Source organism: Spermophilus citellus (assembly GCF_964194105.1).
Source record: "Spermophilus citellus genome assembly, chromosome: 5".
Lineage (NCBI taxonomy): Eukaryota > Metazoa > Chordata > Mammalia > Rodentia > Sciuridae > Spermophilus > Spermophilus citellus.
In genome coordinates this window covers 168268821-168289412 of record NC_138186.1, presented here as the reverse complement: position 1 = coordinate 168289412, position 20592 = coordinate 168268821, and the positions used below count along the sequence as shown (strand labels likewise).

The following is a 20592-nucleotide window of genomic DNA, read 5'->3' as shown; positions in this document are numbered from 1 at the left end:
ACTCTGTTTTGTGTTCCTGTGAGTAGATTGATTTTCATTTTCCAGATAAACTCTGCACCTCATCTAAAGACTTTGCTCACATCTTATTAAGAAAAGACAAACTTATTATTGAACATGATAACAAACTCATTAACTTTCTAGATTTGATTTGTCGAAGTGGGTGTAACCTAATTTTAAAACTGGTATTGCTAAATTAACAAGGTCTGTAAGTATTACACAGCGTAACAAGTTACATAGTTATAGAAAAACTGATATGATGACCTGCTGGATTTATGCACCAAGATCCGCTTGACACCACAGTGTGAGGCCCGAGACAGCACTCAAGTGCCAAGAACAAGTGGCAGTGGAGAAGCTCTTCTGGGAGTGCAGGGAGTGGAGGGGTCAGGCTGTATTTGGCATGTTTTAACTTAGATAACATTAAAACTTTAATATTAACATTAATGATGGAAGTTCTTATTGGATAGTAAGACAAAACTGGCCGGGGGTGTAGCCCAGTGAGTGGCACAGCATGTGCCTAGCATGTGTGAGATCCATGTTCAACCCCCAGTACCTTCAAAAATAAAATAAAATGAACTAACAGTTGTTTCTTGTGAGAGTATTTATATCCCACCAGAGGAGGAGCACTGCAGGGTGGGCAGCTCTGAGGAGAGCCATTGCAGCCCCCTGCTGCCTGGTGGGGGCAGGTGCCTGGGTCTGTCAGAGACGATGATGGCGCTGACTCTCATAGCTGATGTATCTGTGAGTTGTATCTGTGAGTCGGCATTTATAAGAGAAGGCTGGGCCCTCCACAGCTAGGAGTTCTGGATGGGCCTGTGTGGCGCTGTCTTCCCGAAGGATGGGGACATGGTCCTGCTGAGCCCAGAGCCTTCTGCTTCCCTAGGGACCCAGAGGCAGCTTTGCTGGCCAACCCTGACACGTGGGGACCAGATGCTTTGTGGGTCACCGGCTGGGGGCCTGCTGCCAGGACCCGAGGGGGGTGTCACTTTCTGAGCAGCCTGCTTGGACGCAAGCTGAACAGGTCCTGGCTTTGGCTTCCGGAACAACGGGAAAGACCAGAGGAAGGCACAGCTTCACGGTGCCCCACAAAGAGTCCTAGAGCTGTCTGTGGGTGGCACGACACCCCGTTGTCAGCACCTTGAGACACCCAAGGTGGGATTCCTCAGGAGACTCTGCTGACTCCTGTTGGGTTCTGCTGCTTATTCACTTGCGTGATGTCAGAGATGGCTTGGAGAGTCCTGGTGCACTGATCATACAGCAGAGGAGGGGACCACACCCCTCTGCCAGTGGCCTCTCAGAAAAGACATTTTTTTTTCTAGTGGGGGACAGTTCTCCATGGTCTGTCTTTCCTAATTCTGAGCAACAGGGAGATGGTCCTTTGTTTGGGGCCATCTTTTCAAGGAAAAGATAATGACTTTAGAAGAGAAAATCTCTCTCTCCAGAACAAAAGGCAGATTTGCTTATCATCCAGAATAATAAAGACCACAGCTCCCTTCAGGACAAAAGCAATGCCAGCTCACAGCTCCTTATAAACATCTGAGTTCCCCAAGCTCAAGTGCTCAGCCGCAAGGTCAAACCACAGCTGCACAAGGAGTTCCGTCTACAGCCATGCCCTGGGTGTCCGGGGACTGGACTTCACATAATGCTTGTGCTTTCTGCTGTGCTGAATTATGCAGTCCTTTCTCTCTGATCCTGCAGTCCCTCATTTTCTGCAGGCATCTGTGATAATACTGTGGCAGATTAACTGTTGGGGAGAAAGCTGGGCAAAACCTTGGATCCTTCATAGAGCTCACCAGTTACTCCAATACCATAGGAAACACTCCTTTCATTAAAATTGGTGGAGAGAGCACTGAAATTCACTGATAACACAGACATATTAAATATGCAGAGTTAGCATTTTGTATTTTAGTTTTGTAACACCCTATGAATTACTGGAATTTTCCAAATATCTCTAGTTTCTTACATCACTATCTATAAATATCCACCCCCCCCCCCAAATAGGAAGGATTTTGGATTTTATCTGGCTGAATTTTACTGGGTTTTAGAACAATTCATGATGTGTTAGCTAAACTTCTAATAGTAGTTTTCTGCAAGCTAAGAAAAAAATATAAGTACTTTTATTTATCTGTAGATGAAAAACATTCTCAATGGTCCAGTCAAGTCAGCCCTTTGGGAGGAATCACTTTAAATTATGAGTGAGGATTCTTTTTACGTCTGCAAAAAGCAGTTGTGCCTGGCTCAGTGTATCTCCTCAGTCAGTCATGTTCTCCAGACTTCTTGTTAGGGTGGTCATGAGTTGTTTTAACTTTTTTCCTTAGTACCCTTGAATTGGCCTTTGAAAGATTCGTAGCATTTCAAAAGATTGAGTGCAAAAGATGGTGTCCCATGTTCAGAAAAGAGAAACCAAAAAATCAATCTCTCAGTGTGATTTCCATTGCAGCTACAGGGCAGGGCCTGGGCTCATGGGCAGGACTCAGTGGACAGGCCTGCACCTGGGCTCTAGTGCTGACCCTGGGCATGCCCTCTAAGTCTAGAGAGACACTCTGCATACCCTCACCATGGGCTGAAGATTGCAGGTCGGGGAATCAGCTAATATCCCACTGCCCTGGGTAAGATAGGTTCCAGTTAACTAGCAGGATTCTCAAGACTTGTCATGAAGAATAGCTTGTCTTCTAGATAATACCTTATTTGGGGGCATATCTCTGTAAAATGGCTCACTCCAAAATTTTGGAGAACAGCCTGTTTGGCCTGGGATGTGGCATTATTTCAGATGTAGTAAGCAAGGTCTGCTGTCTCGAGTGCCTAAGTAGAGCTTATTCACTTTAACTCAAGGGCTCTCGAAGTTTATTTCCTTAAGCAGTAGGAGCAGCCTCACCTGGCATCCTGTTAGCAGTGGGAATCCTTGACCCAACCCTAGAACTTAGAAAAGCTGGAGGAGGAAGCAGCAATCTCTGCTTTAACTAGGACCTACTCCCTGCCCAAGTGATTCTGATGCACACCAGAGTCTGAGAAGCATTGTATGTCAGAGGAGAATGAGGCTAGTTAGATTTTAAGCAGGGAGAGAACAAATGAAGTGATGCTCTCCAGTGTGTAAGCAGAACAATAACATTTATTAAATTAACATTGTAATTTTTCATTTATGAAAATATATATAACTTGTATCCTATACCAGGCACTGTTGCAAATACAAATAGAGCATTCCATTAGTTCTCATGATGGCTAAACTGTGGATCTCAGGCAAAGTCCAGCTTGCCACACATTTTGTGAATAAAGTTCATTAGTAGGTATCCATGCCCATTCATGTGTCTGTCTTCTACTGATGCCTTTAGGCCAGGATGCTGAGTTAAATGCAACTAAGACATGGGGCCTACAGAGCCAACTGCATTTAAGATTTCACATCTGGGGCTTTCCATCAGTTCTCAGTAGCAGGTCTGGTGTGTAAGGGAAAAGACTCTCCACATTTCAGGTCGTTAAATACAGATGGAGTTAGTGGTGAGAGCAGTGGGCCATGCAGAGGTCTGACAGGAGGAGGGGCAAGGACCAGCCAAAGACTGCTGTGTGAACGCAGAGAAGGTTGAAAACAGACCTGCAAGTTAGAAAAGCAGGAAATGAAGGAAAATAAAAAAGAAATCGTGGTTGAGGAGGGAGTTTTTATTGACTGAAGGAATGTGGCCTATATGAAAAGCTAAAATACAGGTGGAATTGCAGAAAGTGACTGGGGAAGGAATGAAGGCCAGAGACGCTAACTGGGTCGTTCCCAGCTGCCTGGCCCGGGTGCTGGGCAGCAGGCCCCCCAGGGAATTCCAGGATGCAGGAGCGGCAGAGAGGGCGGGCTCCCAGCGAGGCAGGGCCACGCTGCTCTCAGTACAGCCGGGCCTGCTCTAAGTCCACCGTCCTTGTGCGTGTATTGCATAGGGCTCTCTAGACTCCTTCCTCCCCTCCACCTGCTAATGACCGGCTGCCACACTGCAGAGAAAGCCCTGGGTTTCCCTTTGGGGTGCTGGGGTACTTCTAGGCTTCTCCTCTATGTTACTGAGGGCAAATCACGTCAGCACCCAGAGTCTCCCTTTCCTCATTGGTGAGATGCTATTTCCGGCTTCCTCCTGTCTCCTGTTTTTCTTCAGGTTCACTCATTTTGGGCAGGCATCACTGAATAAGGGTGCTGAGTGTTTCCCCAGCTCCTGGCTTCATGAGCAGGAGCTGCCGCTCTGAGCACATTCCTTCCAGGAGGGAATTGCTGACCCACTGAACGCCAGCCAAGGGCATTTCTTTCCCCCAAAGATCTGATACCGATTTATTCCTGACGCACACCTAGTGACAGATTTCTCCTCTTGCCCAAAGAGTTCACTTACTGTGGAAATGCTTAGAGAGGGGGAACTGGCCAGCTGGGATCCACGGGCCTGATCGTATTTCTCATTCTTTCAGGAATTTTTCTTCAAATGTGGAGCACACCCAACCTCCGACAAAGAAACCTCAGTAGCTCTGAACCTGATCACAACCAACAGCCGGGATATCTCCTGCATAACCTGCACGGACACCAGGTATGCCCTGAGAAGGGAGGCCATCCTGCCCTGGACTGTGCTCAGCAGCCGCTGCCTCCTGGGGAGCCCCTGGCCTGGGCCTGTGCTGCGGCCAACCTGGGTATATCCTAATGTGATGAAGCTCTTTAAAATACCAGTTACTTGGTTTAATCAGTAGTCAAATAGGTCATCTCACCTCTGTGAGGACCCCATCTAAAAAAAAATTACAGTCTGCGTGCATTTAAAATGTAAACTCATGCACTTGGGTACAAAATGTCACTCATCCACATCAGTGAGTTCCACAGTGAAATGAAATTTAGGTGCTAACATTGGGAATGGAAGAACAATTTATGAACACCATTCATCCTTGGACTATATGATCCATACTTATATTAAAATACCTTTTCTACATGATTAGTTCAGCCAGATATTCATCTGTATTCATGTTTGAGCGTCACACACATTCATACGCCCAAAGAGAAATTGTGTAGCTAATTCTGGACCCAGTTGTTTCTAATCCCAGTGAATACAAGAAAAGAAAGAAAATTTGGATGTGGTATGAGAGCAGGAGAAAAACAAAAGGAAAATGGTTGGACTTGAATATAGCTTAGGAGCCAAGGTCAAAGTAGAAAACACTGAGTCTATTTAATCTGCAGAGTAAACAGCTGAGGGTGGAATTCCTTACACTATGCTCCTCAGATGCACAGAGTAAAAGAAACAGGCCCTGGACGTGTTCCTGAGGCTGGTGAAGAGGCTGAGAGGTGAGGGTGGAGACTGAGCTCTGACATCAGGGAGAACTTTTTAGTAAAAGGCAAGTGGATTTCTGAACAGAGTCAAAAAACTTTTGGTCTCATAGTTTTAAGTACAACCATCTGTAACCCCTGGTCATCTTAATTGTTGCTTCTCACTGGCCTTTGGGACTGTACTACATGGCTTTTTAAAGTGACTTCATGTGGGTGTTAATATTCTAGGCTATTAGAATATTAACTATTAACTATTGTTAATAGTGGGTGTTAATATTCCTAGCATGGCATTTCTATTCTTTAATAATTTTACAGTGTTGACTAAAAGGAGCCTAAAAACCTTAACAATATCTGTTGAACAGACCTGTCTCCAAGAAGGAACACAACCAACGAGACAGGCTTTCCTTTCTGCTGCCCAGCTAGCCTGCTGTGGCCGCAGCACATCCTTTCCTTCCACTGCCGCGTTCAGCTTCCCTGGGCAAGGGGAATGACTGCCCGTGGCCAGTGCTTTCAAAACGCAAGGCGCACGACGAGGATGATGCGCCTGGTCTTTCAGGAAAGGCATTAGAAATTTCTAGAAATGAGGGCTCATCTGCTCCAATAGCAATTGGTAATTAAAACCACTGCAGTTTTTCAAGGGGAAAATTAAAAACAGGTTTCTGGAAATCAGAATGCTACCTCCAGCCAGTATGTCAGAACCTTCTGTTGGTGTTGACAACGGTGCCACAGAAAGGCACACTGGGGATCATATCATCTGAGGAGGAGCACTGCCCTCCCAGCCTCCTGCTACTAAACTGATCCTGATGTTAATAACTGGCAACAGCTTTTGAAGGAAGCAGGCCACCTCCCCGACACCCAGGGGACCACTTTTGGAAGAATCGTATGGTGGCAGTAAAATTTTTATGTTATTACTTTGGGGTGATTTTATGAATAGGAGCTACTATACCCAGTGAATTTAAGCGCATGTGTATATAAGAACAATTGAGTGAAGCCTCTGTGTCAGGAAGGACAGGGGCTTCCTGTACGAGGGAAGACCGAGCACTTGGTGGACGTGGGAGTACAGATGTCACGGAAGCCGGCAGAAGAACTCTCTGTCTCTCTGGGTGTAGGTGGATGGTCCTTGTGGGTTTCTCCCTCCAGTAATGCTTTATTCTTTAACCTGGAAGTAATTACCTCACAACTATGAAAACAGGTTAGAAATCACTGTAGACCAATGGTTAGGAAGATTGGGGTTTAATTCTTCCCAATTTCTTGATTATGCCAGAATATTTGTATGCATTCATGTTTGCAGGGTGTACTTGTACTGGATGCATAGTTCTGTATCTGGTTGTTTACATTTAAAGTGACATCATGATAAGTTTTGTCTGCTCTGAAATGTTCCATAAAGGCAATTTTAAAAATGGTACCTAAGATTCTGTGATGGAAATATCCTGTTTCCCTACTGTTAATTATTAGGTAACTTCTATATTTTTTAAAAAAATAATTAGGGCTAAAATTCATATGCTCTTACAGAAATCAATGCCTGCATGCTTTGAATGTAAGCCTGCAGTTACAGGAATGGGATCCGTAAATGGTACTGAATGTTTATCGGTTTTTGATATGTATTGCTAATTTCCTTTCTAGAAACACTGCCCCATTTTAGAAAGTGATTGTCCATGTGAGGCTCCCTTCTGAGCCTCTTCAAGCACCGAGTATGTTTGTAGTTTTTAATCTTTTCCCACTTGATAAAGGGAAGAAATGAAACAAATGTTTCATTTTAAAATTGGTACTAAAGAGATCAAGCATTTCTCATTTATCTATTTGCCCCCCCCCCCTTTTTGGTGAGAAAACAAGGCAAAACTTTTTCACTATATAAACTTAAGGAAGAAGTCTGATCTCAGGAATTATTTTCTAATTCACTAATTATAATGTCATGTGTCCTTTGTTTAATATAATCCTTATTGACCTTTGAATTTACTTAAATATATTCCTTTATTTTAAATGTTGAGTCTTCCTGGAGGTAAAAATCAAAAATCATAATAGATTTAAAAATATAAGTTTTTTCTTATCTATATTTTATGATATTTTTTCTTAATTTTACATGTGTATTAGTCATACATTGTTGATCAAGTTGGGCATATTCAACCTGAAAATAGATTAAATCCTAGGATAGTGTTATTTAATCTGTAAAGATCTTTCCTCTGTACCTCTTATCATTGTAATGCAAGATAAGAATTTTACTCTTGTGCTTTACAGACATATACTTTTGTATAAGAGACTTATATCACTTACATTTTCCTCTCAATAACAATTCAAAGAGCCCCCCTACCACTTAGCCAACTTTTGACCCTAGAGAATATCATAATCTCTGTGCCTTCAGTTTGCATATAAAATCCTGGAATGTACACAGATAACCTCCTCCCAGGCTTTGTTTGGTTCCAAAGCACCTTAGAAGGGAAGGCTCAGTTGCACTTGCCCCCTGCCTTGTAAACTGGTGAGACCAGTGAGGGACTCACTTTTCCTTGGCCCTGGGCAGGTGCTGAGTTGAAGTCCCCCAAATTGCACACTCGAGGGAAGATGAATCAGATGGATGTGCTGGCCGTTGCTAGTTTGTATAGTTAAAACTTAATTCAAGCAAGCAACTTGTGTCCCTTGAGTTTGCATTTTAGATAAAATGCCCCCCTCTCTTTTAAAGAGCACAGTGAGCCATTGGAGAAGGAGAGCAGCCTGGGTTTCCTGTGTGCGTTTCCTTGCCTCACAGTGCTGACCACTCCAGGTTGCCAGCTGATAGTCTGAGGTTTAAAGGGAACAGTGCAGTGACCTGCACAAAAGAAAGGCAGGGACTGCAGCCAGACACGGGAAGCGTGGCGCCTGAAGGTGCAAGAAGCTGTTCTGTTAGTATTTCCCAGGGAAATTGGGACAGAAACTTCTAGACGTCCCTGGGAATCGCATTTTGCCTCAGGAGCAGCAGTATCAAGTCACATGAAACCAACATGGACAAAGAAACTTGTATATTCTCTCCCTAACCCCTGTGTGAACCCTGGCGCTCACCCTGTGTCAGTGTCCTCAAGGGAAAACAGTGTTTCTGTTCCCTGTTTCTCACATTATAATTTCATTCTTTAAAAAAAATCTAAGTATAAGATGTGTCAACAAATACAATATAGAAAAATCACCATCATTTGGCAAGAAAGCAAAGTTTCCCCCTGTTCCTCCCCTGTGCTGCTCTCCCCAGGACTGGCTAATCTGCACTTTTCCCTCTCTATTCATCATCCTTGCATTTACAAAGATGAAGGGAAACTAAAAAATGACCACGTTTGCACAGTCAGAATTTAACCTTCCAGAAACTTGCTTTAAAACCCAGTTCCCCACAGGGCATTAAATCTAAGAAGGGATGCCACCCTGTATCTCCCCTCAACTCTTCCAATAAGGACTTACATTTTTGATGTTGTTGTTTGGTAGAATGGTTTTACAATCTTCTGGCCTTCAAATTTGTCAAAATAAAATTTTATTCATCTTATTGAGGCAACGCTGCCATAGATTGCAGACTTAAAAGATTTACTCGGACTTGGATATTAGCTCAGATTTCTCTCAGACCATTTGTACTTGCTCCCAGTACCCCGAGGGGAGGTCTCACTACAATCTGACTGTACTCTGGTATGTACTCATTTGTCACTTAACAAAGGGAGATAAGACTTGGGGATCTTAGTTATATTCTCTTCCAGTGCTTTCCTTATGTCTTAAGCTGCTTCTGCCAACTCACATTTTAATTTTGATTATACAGTAGTTGTATTTCTTCGTGATTCAAAATGAAGTTCTTTATGCATCTAATTTTTGAGACATTGCAGAGAAATCTTAACCAATTTCACCCTTCTTTCTACCAACTTAACCCTTTCTTAATATTCTGGTGTTGGAGGAAAGCCACTAGTTTAATGTAGTCCTCAGATGCTTAGGAGCAGAAGTGGAGATTGAAACCCACGTACATAGATTGTACCTGCAGTTTTACTATGGCCTTTGTCGGTAAGTGGCTTCATTTATATAGTGAAAATTTGTTGTAAGGGTTTGTGCTGTAGCACCAAGAGGCCTTGTTTGTGCACCCAGGGCTGTATATTTCAACTAGTCACCCTAACAGGATGCACGTCCCACACACTGCACCATGCCAGGAGAAAAGAATACGTCTGTGTAAGTATGGGGAGGCCTGGGCATGTCCATTTGCCATAGCATCAAACAGAAAAGCAAATACTGTGATTTAACTGATGGATAATGGGACATTTATAACACAAGTAGAAGTATGTTGTAGAGTAGAAGGGAAAAATCTTATAACTTTAAGAAGAAAGAGGAAACTTCAAAGATAGGTCTTCTTGCTTCAAGCAGAAGCAAGGTTCATCTTGTATCCCACACGCATGGAGGTAAATTCTGTCTACTTCTGCTACAACAGATTATTTCCTGGGAAAGTGTGACACATCTGAGTCTAATCCAGTCTTGAGGAAAATGTTCATGCCCCGTCCTTTGGATAAAGCCTTCCACAAAGAATGAGAGATTTAAATATAGCGTTCGAAGATTCAAATGTAGCCCTTAATCACCTAGAAGTTTTTCATCACATTAATTTAAAATAATTTGGACTTGCATCCTACAGATGAAGAAATTGAGGCTAAGACATTTTAAAATTTGCATCGGTTCCTACCACAAAGAAGTTACTCAACGAACCAACCAAAGTCTGCACCTTTGGCATTATTTTTCTTCTCCTTGTGCTTCATTTCCCCAGTGTGGTCCTTGTTTTCTCTATATAGTCAAAGAAGGCTAACTCTAAGACTGGGCGATGGAGTCACGTGTTGAAGGGAAAATGCAGCAATACAGTGAGACACAGAGACAGGAAAAATCCAGACTTGCCATGGTGTGCCCCCATTTTGACAGTCCAAAAAGAGATGAAAAAACCTGAGCTGCCTCCCAGTCCACTCTGCACCCTCACAGGCTGCTTGAAGGGCTGGAGCCAGGCTTGATGAGCTCACAAACATGACTGATCCCCAGTCAATGGATGATTTAAATGTTTGCTGACCTGAAATAAAGCAAATCCGTTTCATACAGTGCAATGAAAAGAATGCAAGTTCTTTTTATTTAGAGTGCTCTCCTTTTTAAAACCCCTTCTGAATTTAATGGAATTTTCCTGAAGCCAATTAAATAAAATAATAAATTAGAAATTCATGTAGAGCTTTTAGGAGCTGTTACAAATAAGTGGGAAGGTCCAATTTTGAAATCTCAGCCGTAGCATATAGATGACTGAGCCGCAGTGTTTGGGGTCAGTTACTTATGAAAACATAGAAGAAATATTTTATCTGCATTGATACTTTGAAATGTGAGCCATGTCAGTTTTATGTCAGTCAGTGAGCTTCATTTCTCCTGCGGTGAACCCTGTAGATTTTAGATTGGAGCAGCCACATCCACAGGGTTTCCTGGAGATGTTACAGGTGCTTGTGTGTGAAATTCATGGGCCTTACCTTTCATTTAACTGTCACTGTGGGTGCACAGCAGCACCCGCTGGCAAGAGGAGGGCAATATTGCAAATCCTCCTGGACCAATTTTGTACCTGTTAAGGTTAACCTTGCATGTTGTAACTGTCTGGATTTTAAGCAGTTCATTTTCTGCTGATGGATGTTAAAAAAGAAGCAGCTACCTTCCTGGAGCATCCCGCAGACTCTTGCTAGGATATTCTGGACAGACGGGTTTTATTCTTAAGTTCTACATTCATTGGAAAGAAATGCCCACATAATCTTTAAGTAGCTGCTTCTTACTTAGAAAACTTTTGCATGGTTTGTGCATTTATTCTTAATTACAATTTTATCCACATAATTAGCAATTGGTGATGAACTAGGGGAGGGGATGGAGTTATTTTCCATTGCAAATAATATTCGTGCCGATTCATACCTTCAGGTAGAAATTTTAAACTGCTGGGGAATTTTTTTAGTGATTAAAAGTGATATAATCTGCCTTGCTTTCTGTAAACATCCCATGCATAACTATTATTTCCTATGACATTTAGAATTGAGTATTTGCAGACTTGTCCTTTGTGGCTTCCACAGCTTATAGAGTTATTTGTAGCAAACTAAGTGATGGTCTCAAAAACACAAAGTGCAAAGTTATTTACTGAAGCATGGTGTGCTGAATCCGTTCCTTGTTAACTTGACAAATTCTGCCTTATAGAAAACACAGCCCTGCATCTCGACACATGTACTAGCAGTGGAACTTTGAGGGTTTCTGTCCCAAGTGTGGGTTTTTACAACACCAGGGCTGCTGTGCTGTCCTGAGAGTCCTTATACTCCAATAGCCACATACTAATGTGCAGCAGTGTGCACAGGGACACAGCAGTGTCCTATGATGTAGTGTCCTGGGCAGAGCTATTGTATGTGGACATCCGAGCTCTTTAACCCTCTTCTGCCAGCAAAGATGCTGCTCAAGTCAATCCCTCTGTGCATTCAGCAGATATTTATTGTTCCCTTCTGTGGCTCCAGAGAATTTGGAATTTTCCTGAAGCCAATTAAATAAAATAATAAATTAGAAATTCATGTAGAGCTTTTAGGAGCTGTTACAAATAAGTGGGAAGGTACAATTTTGAAATCTCAGCCGTAGCATATAGATGACTGGGAAATTCCAGGTGCTTCTGGCTGAGATAAAGCACTGCATTTCTGAGGGTTGCTGGGAAGCAGGGGGCGAGCCCTCCTCCAGTAAGGGAGGGCGTCGTGGAACTGGAGAGCTCAGGCCTGGAGGAAAGCGGTAGCTCCTCTGCTCATTTTCAGTGTACCATTGCTGCAGAACAAGGGCCAAAGTTCATTTCTTTAGGCCAGATCTTCTTGTTTTACTTGGCCAACACAGAATCTAGAAGAAAATATGTATGCATGAGAAGAACATGCCCATTTGCAAACTCTCTGTTCTTTGTCACCCCAGAAGCTAGATGAAACCCAAACCGTCCAACACAACTTCTCTGCTGAAGGGCCTCCTCCTTGCTTATTGCCCTGGGAAGAAGGGACCAGGACCCCAAAGTCAAGTTGTGACAGGTAGTGCTGTCACTGTAGATCTCCACATCAGGCTGCATTGGCTGAACCTGGGCAGAAGAGTGATTGAGGGATGTTTTCATGTAGGCTCAGTCCAGACCCACGTGGATGCCAGGAAAAACTGACATGTAGTCCATGAAGCTAGGGTAGGCCCCCACATTGTTAATGATTTCTATTCTTCTTAGCATTTGTGAGATATTTTGCATATATCTTGACCTTCACTTTGCCTCCCAGTGGAGAATGTTATGCCCATTTTATAGATGAGAAAAAAAGGTACAAAGAGATTGTTATCTAATTTGCTGAAAGTCACATTGCTCTTAAAAGAGGGGAAAAAGGGAGGTCAGTATTAGATCCAGTGCTAATCCTGACCCCCAAATCCATGCCTTTAATCCTGCTGTTTGCCTTAGGAAGATATTAATCGCCTCAAAAATGACATCTTTTTTGAAAAGAAAGGAATTATAGTGGAAAACAGAACTGGAGTAAAGAGAAACATTTTAAGACATAAGCTTAAATGTTGAAGGAATGGCTGTGGAATTGTTGTCTTGGTTTCCTTGGGATTAAGGGCCCTCCTGCTAAGTAAGCCAGGTGCAGGGCCAGGAGCAAGGGATCATTGCACTGGGGTCTCTGAGGAGATAGCTCCTGCCTCCCAGAGGAGGCCTGGTATGTGCTTCGGCTGCTCAACTCAAGGCTACCACTCAGAGGCCCTTTGCTGATGAGTGGGGGGAGCAGGGGGGAGTACCCTGTGCAGAAATGAGGGGACGCTTGTGGAACCATGGGCAGCAGTAAGAGGTGCTGGACAGGAGGTGGTGGCCACCATGGCAGTGGTCACCAGGGACACCCAGATCCTCTGCATTCTTCAGTGAGAATCCCCAATGACAAGTGAACTATACTTCTTTGTTCTTGAGCCACAGTTGAAAAGCAAGCTGCCTACCAGGTAAGGAGAAGTGGTATTGGTGGTGGTGTGTTCACAGACTGACTTTGATCCTGTTCTGCCAAAGACACTTTATGCCCAACAGGATGAATTGACTTTCTATCCCCAACAAATGGCAGTCCTCCATCATTCCTGCCCAACTAATGTCACTAATCTTCATTCCACAGCGGTCAGCAATGCACTTAAAACTTGTCTCTTGCATCTTGCTTCTGCTGGTGGAGACTTTTCCACTGTGTTACTCTCACAAAAACAGAAGTGTGTAGACACCATTAATCCAAGGGTTATTTACAGACATGGATCACTATGTAAGTGACTTTGAGTCATCCCTAAATCCTCATGTGATTCATCCCTATAAATGGAAGATGACCAACTCTCCACTTCACCCTCCTTCCCCTTTCAATGTCCTATATTTTTCACAGTTAAGAGTTTTATATCTTTTTAGTTTGCTACCAATGACCTTTCCAACGCCTGGTGCACAGGTAGCATTGTGGTTGAGAAGGCCACCTCTGAAAACAGACTGTGTGGGTGCATGATTTGTCCCCAGCATTTCTCCTCTCTGTGCAGATAATAAGACACCTTCCTCTCATCTGTGCTGTGGCATTGTGAGGACTAAGTGGGTCCACGCAGAGAACACACTTAGAAAACTGTTTTGTGTCCCATATATGTAGCTGAACAGAGAGTCCAGCTAGCATGCCTGGCCTTACAAGCCCAACTTCAACTGGTGCTGGCAAAGTTACAAGTTCAGATGCCCCAGACTTGGGGACCACAGGCCAAAGGTCAGCAATAAACAGGAAGCAACACAGTAGGTCACCCCAGGATGGGGTCACAGGAATCCACCTTTCCCCCTGGAATCACTGCCACTTGAGTGTCTGACTTGGGGCAAATCAGTCTCTCGGACCTCAATTCCTAAATTTATTTTATTCCTGAGGTGGTGTTAAGATCAAATTATTTATGTGAACAGACTTTGAAAATGTTAGATCTCTACCCAAATGTAACATCAGTTACAATGATGATTATCATTATTCTTTTCATCTTGAGAAACATATGTCATAAAAAGTTCTTTTTAGAAATGAGACATTTTTCCAGATGGCAGTATCTAGCCCTGAGCACCAGCTAAGAGGAAATATTTTGAGTGAGGAGGGGCCAGGTTCCTGAAAGCAAATACATTCTAATATTAATGGGAGGAATAATGTGGGTACATCACTGTATAAAACAATGGTGAAAGAAATTGGACCATGGGTGACCCAAATGTATTTGGGATAGACAAGACTTCCTTAACAGGATCACTGTAGAAGTTTTGTAGAGTTTAACTTCTTAGGTGCTGTAGAAGCTTAGATAAGGGACATGATGTGGGTTAAGTTTTCCAGAAGTATAAACTGAGACCGATGTTGGCGTGTAAGATTTCTAACTTACTCATTGGAGACCAAGGCCCGGGGAAGAGGGCAGCCCAGGATTGGTAGAGAAAAAGGACCACTGTGGTGAGCCATCTGGACTCAGCGTGGCCTGCCCGGCATCCTGGGTTGTTTCTGTCTCGTGCAGTCTCTTGGCGTGGCTGCCCAGGCAAGGGGCTGAACATCATCCACACACTACAGAAAGTCCTTCTTTGAAATGGGATCTGGTGGCACCTCTGCATCTCCTACAGGGCACCTTGGCAAGGGGCATTTAAAGAACCAGAGAACCCAGAAGAATGGTGATCAGGGAAGGGTTACAAGGTGGAGAGCACAATAGGTATTTCTAGCTGAGAGGAAACAACAAAAATGATCATATATGATTAGTGATGGATCTAGTGCAGAAGGAAATTACTCCACTCCATGAAATAATACACATTTCAAAAAGAAAATAGTCAGATTCAGCTGCCTTATTAATGAACCACCTGACATTCTTACCTACAACACAATGCTGTATAGCAGTGCAAAGACCTGCAAGAGGAAAACAAAGTTTTAATATTTTTTACCAACAACATGATGATGTAAATTTCTTTTGTTATAAGATTCACAAGATAATAAAGTTTTTAGTTTGTTAGAAAATTAAGATATATTTCAATATAAATGATCCCTTTAAAAATAGAAACATCATAAGCATGATCAAATGGTCAGACTAAAACTTAAAGAAAAATTAGGGAATAAACTTCAAAAGTTAGTTTCATATTTCACAATCATTAGCAGAGATGAACAATTCAGCATGTCTTTTAAGAAATGTAATTGTTTCTATAAAAATTCACCCAAAATACAAATAATCCACAATGTCACAGATAAATTACTCCAGCACAAACTATTGATACCAGTTTTAAAAGTGAATCTTGGCATCTTATAGGATTGTGCATTTTAGCTATCCAGGAACTTGATATCCAATGTGAACAACTGGGCTTTGCGAACTTGGTTGAGCTCTGGGCATGTAGAATTACTTTTACTGTCAAGTAGACTTTTTAGATTCTGTTTCTATGCCTGTTTTTAAAGGCTATTGTATTTGCTCTGAGATCATTTCAAAGGTGGATTTCAAATAACTTCCAGGATAAACTACCATTGACTAGGATAGGTAATCCTCACCCAGGAAGAGCAGGTGGGTTCAGTTGACCCACAGAGTCCAGTTAGAGCTAGACCTAGGCAGCAGGGTGCAGAAGGCCCCCCGATGCTCCCTACCAAGCTCTAGTCCATTGCTCACTTTGCTTCTTGCTGGTACCTGACACCGACACTGTCAGAAGGGGGCAAGGCAGAACAGAAAGCAAAGATGTTGAGATCCAGCCTGCACTTGCCTCTGGGGTGGATCATGAGCCGTGTGGACTTGAGCTGGTCATTTACCACAGCTCCCTCTCTGTCAAGTAAAGCTGATATTACCCACTTCACAGGAAGGCCAGGGGTGCGGTGAGAGCTAAAATCCACCCTAACCTTCAGAACCTGCCAGGGTTCTCCGTATGTTAATATCAGTTAACGCTTCCTGCCCAGGTCCTCTGCTGTGCCAACATGTTACACACATGGTGCTGTCTCCCTCCAGTTGGGTCCTGCAAAGACACACGTGGTGATGGCCAGCCTGACCAGTGTGGTGTTGGAGGTCTCTGATGTCTCATCACGGAAAGCAACCAGCATGCCTCCTAGCTGCGCCTAGCGCAACTGGCTGATGGTCTTCCTGCCAGTGCTGAACTACTGAGTCATAGCTTTCCAAGAAAACATGTCTTCACATCATTAAGATGATATCTGCTGTAGTGTTGTAGGGACACCCGAGGCCAGGCACCGAAGACAGCAGGAAACCGTTTTATTTGGCTGCAGCCAGGCTCAGAGGGCACAGCTTCTGCTGTAATCAATCAATCCCCTGAACCCCGAGTTCAGGGAGTTTCAGAGTTTTATACCCGGCATGTAAGGGGAGGGGCTCAGAAGTTCCCAGTTTGCAGAAGTTCACATGAAATCAGCTTTTTCTTTCACTGTTTTGGGCAAGTTAACCCTTCAAGGACAACACCTGAGAAGAGAAGAGCTTCTTCTCCCCTTTCTTTCCTCCCCCTGCCAGCTGTTACCATGGAGCCCAGTTGGTAAAACTTATCTTAAAAATGTAGATGACTCTGTGAAGCCCAGCTCAAGGCCAGAGGCCTTGTTTGCACTTTTCTACAAACTACTATACTGGATATGTTTGTGAAAAACTAGTAAAGGGGTGTCCAGCACCTGGAGTGCTGGTATCTTCTCGGCCAGTGGCCAAGTAAACAGGTCGACATGAAAATAGGAAGTTTATGTACCATGAACTCTTTTGCTAATAGTCTTAAAATCAGCCATGGTGAAGATTTATGGAAAAGCCCAGTTAAGACTTTTCTATGGAGAAAGGGGGTGCCACTTCAGTAGGTCTATTATAGGTAACTATTATTAAGAATTTATTTTGGTGGAACCCTAGGAGTGAGGTGGTTCCATGACACACATTGGTTTTCACGTGGCTGTCATGTTCAGCTCTAATCTGGCTTTCTGGAGTGATATTTTTGGCTATTGCAACTCCAAGTCCATATGGAGAGAGATTTTAACTCAGGAAATTAAAAAAAAGAAAAGAAAATAAATTTTAGTCTTTGAACCTTTTCTTTTCTCTACTCCTTACTAAATTATATATAGGGGGAAATAACTTTCTATTTATCTTGAAAACCTGGCTAAGTCAAGATAGAGTTATTTTACATAAATATATTGGAAGGCTTCCCTTGAAGAGCCCTGTCCTCCCCGGTCGGATTGTTATCTGCACCACCCCACACTGACTTACAGGCAGACTGCAGTCTTCTCTCCTCCCCCAGTCTCTCACCATGTCTGATTCTCTTATTTGCCAGTTTCCATCCGTATTTGTCTTAGAGCATGGGGGATTTGCCCTGGAATCGCTCAGTGGTGTTCTGGGGACACCAACCAAATCAGCCTTTGATGAGGTGAGCACTTACCAGAGACCAGACTGCAGTCAGGAGCAGAGCGCAGGGTGGGCTTCACCACCCGGGGCTCTAGCTATCTCCTTCCCAGGGCGAGGTCCCCACCCTCTCTGAACTTAAAGTGGTGGTGAAAATTGAAGGTCACCCTTGAACAGTCAAAACGAGTTCAGACTTTGTCTCTGACTTGTTAACTGAAGGAATACTTTGAAGTTAAGTATTTACTGGTCTTGGCTTATCTTATTCTGTTCTCCAAACTCACATCAACCCAGGTTCTAGGAAGCATAACTAAAGAGGATGTAATCTTATTACTCTGACTGGTGTGCCGTCCTCTGAATCCCAGACATGGTCTGTCTGATGAAACTCTTTGTAAACAAGCTTTTTTTTTTAGCTAGTTGAATTGGATATTTTTCCCTAGGAGAACAGTAATGTTTTAAGGCCAGTTCTATACTTTTTATGAATATAGTTGTGACAATGAAAAATGTAGTGGACATTCTATGCATCCCTATTTTCCTTTCTTTTGTACTTCTTCCTTCCCTCTCTCCCCTCCCCCCCATCTCTCTCTCTTCCTTCCTTCATTCCTTTCATCGTTGTTATTTGACACAGAATGAGGCAAGAATCTGTAGGTAGGACATCTTTAAGTGGTAGTAGGCTAGTGGTTTTCCACTAGGGGTAGTTCCTCCCTATACTGGGACATTTGTCAATATCCAGAGACATTTTTGGTGGCCAGCACTGGTGAGGGAGGGAGTTTGCTGATCTTCCAGCTATGCCCAGGAGAGCGCCCGCCCCTCCCCACACTTATCACCTGGTCCCACATTTCAACAGTGAGCACCGAGGTTCCTAAAGCCACGTCCTCGGCTCTCTCTATCCCCAGGTTCAGGGTACAGTGATCCTAGGTGGATGGGGAAGTATGGCTGACCAGACCCTGACCGTCTAAGACAGGACACTCATTTCCTATGCAGCTGTACTGTCAACCGTGCCCATTCCACCTCTCCTCTTCCCCTGCATCGCTTCATAGTCTGAGTGCAAGTGAACTTAGTTAAGAGCTTCACACGGCTTGTGACTGCCTTGCCCTTCACACTGAGCCCTGGGCTATCTCTTGCCACTGGGTTTTGATAAACTAAGGAAGAAAACTTGGCTGAGGCAGCATCAGGAAACACGCTTCTCAGGGTCAGGCGGGTAGCGGTCAGGGGGCATGCACTGTGGAGGTGAGGCTGGGTCTGCCTGAGCAGAGATGAACCTGCTGAAAGTCATTTTCCAGGACCAACAAAATGGAATTCAGTTCTATACTTTAAATAAATTCTGAAAACTCCCATCAGGCTTAAAAGGTGTTGCCCTTTGAGTTTATAGGTACTCACTGGATCTCTGCTCTTCGGTAGACATGAATTCCTAACTCAACAAAGAACGGAAAGGAGCTTGCCGTTGTCTAATAAAACACTCTTAAAAGTCATCTAGTTTCACTCTGGAAATATGCCCCCCTGTTATGTGTCAGTGAGATTCCAGAAATATTGTGGTATTTTAAATTCTGTTTGGTAATTTGGGGCAGAGTGAGTCATTTCTACAGAAAGCCATGAGAATGGAGTAGGAAAAAACTAAGCAAAAAAAGGGCCTCATTAAAGAGCCTCCTGTACTTCACATCCCTTCTTAGTGCAGGGTCCCAGGCCACGGGTGACGTGGAACGCAGAGCGTCAGTGACATCGCAGCATTCTGGCTCAGAGCTGGTCCTCGCCAGGATTATAATGAGGGTCCAGTCTTCAGTGGAACTGATGAACAAGTCCCTGGGTAGGGAGACTGCACACAGTCATGGGAGCCACCTGCCTCCAAGAGCTCAGCCCCATAGATTGGAGGAGCCCCATTGTTGCCACCCGTGGCTGCGGAGATTCCCATACCACTCGCGGCTGCTGGAAGCTTCGCGGATTGTGAGCAGAACGTGTGCTGCGTGTGTGCTCTGCCAACCACGTTGCCTCCACAGTGCACAGAGAACCCCGTGGGGCTGGCCCTGCTGTCCTCAGTCCTCACACAAGTCACCAAGGCTTAATGGGAGGAGGCTGGAAACTAATCCAGTGTCCACACTAATACGTTACCCTGGGTCCTGCTGCCCAGGACTTCACAGTGCCTTGTTACTACTGAGTGGTCTAGGTGAGACCCTACGCAGGCACAAGAGGCTCAGGTGCAGGTGAAATTGCCATCTTGTTACGTAGTTCTAATGATGTTCGTGTAATGCTCTGATGTATGAAATCCAAATGCACACATGTGGAATTTTATTTTATTTTTAAATAGCACAAATTTATTCTTCGTTCCACAAGCGAGAATTTGGAAATCGAGATGTTGACAGGGTTACCCCTGTTCCAGGGCTTTTAGAGGGCCCTGACATTCCTTGACTTGTGTCTGATCACTCCCAGTTTTTACCTCCATTATTATCTGGTCTTCCCCTCTGTGTTTTCTTCTCTTTTTATAAAGAAAGTTGTCAATGATGTAGGGTCAATTCTAGTTCAAGATGAACTCCTTTAAAGTTCCTGAACTACATCTGCAAATGTTTCCAATTAAGTTCACATTCACATTTTCTATATGGGTATTGACGGGGCAGAGAGCTGCATTCAATCCGATAAAGTAGCTAAGTGTACATAAGAAGTAATCCCAAGGTAAACAATAACTTTACCTTTACCTAGTATAAATATGTACTTAACAGCATCATTCATGATAGGTAGAAAGTACAAACAACCCAAATAGTCATCAACTGAATATCAGATAAACAACACTTTGCATATCCATATTATGAAGTGTTATTCAGCTAATAAAAAAGAATTAAGTAGTAATATATGCTTACTATGGAAGAGGAATCAGGAGCCTCTCTTCATTCTGTTACTAATATCACAGCTACTATCCCAACATAGTTTTCTTCTTTTCCATACTTTTATTGCTGTATCACATCTGTGCCTAATGATGAGATTTGCGTGACATACTGTCCATGCACACAATACAATACCATACTTGGGCCGTAGCA

General features: G+C 43.5%; 1 protein-coding gene across 6 annotated transcripts in view; it reads left to right on the top strand.

The window, feature by feature from the left end:
- Positions 1–20592, top strand: part of PRKN (parkin RBR E3 ubiquitin protein ligase) — a 1414869-nt gene that overhangs the window by 698197 nt on the left and 696080 nt on the right. For all 6 annotated transcript variants that reach the window (XM_081293730.1, XM_081293731.1, XM_081293729.1 and 3 more), the window contains one exon: positions 4423–4538. In XM_081293730.1, the coding sequence (XP_081149856.1) occupies positions 4423–4538 (116 nt within the window). The remainder of the gene's footprint in view (positions 1–4422; positions 4539–20592) is intronic.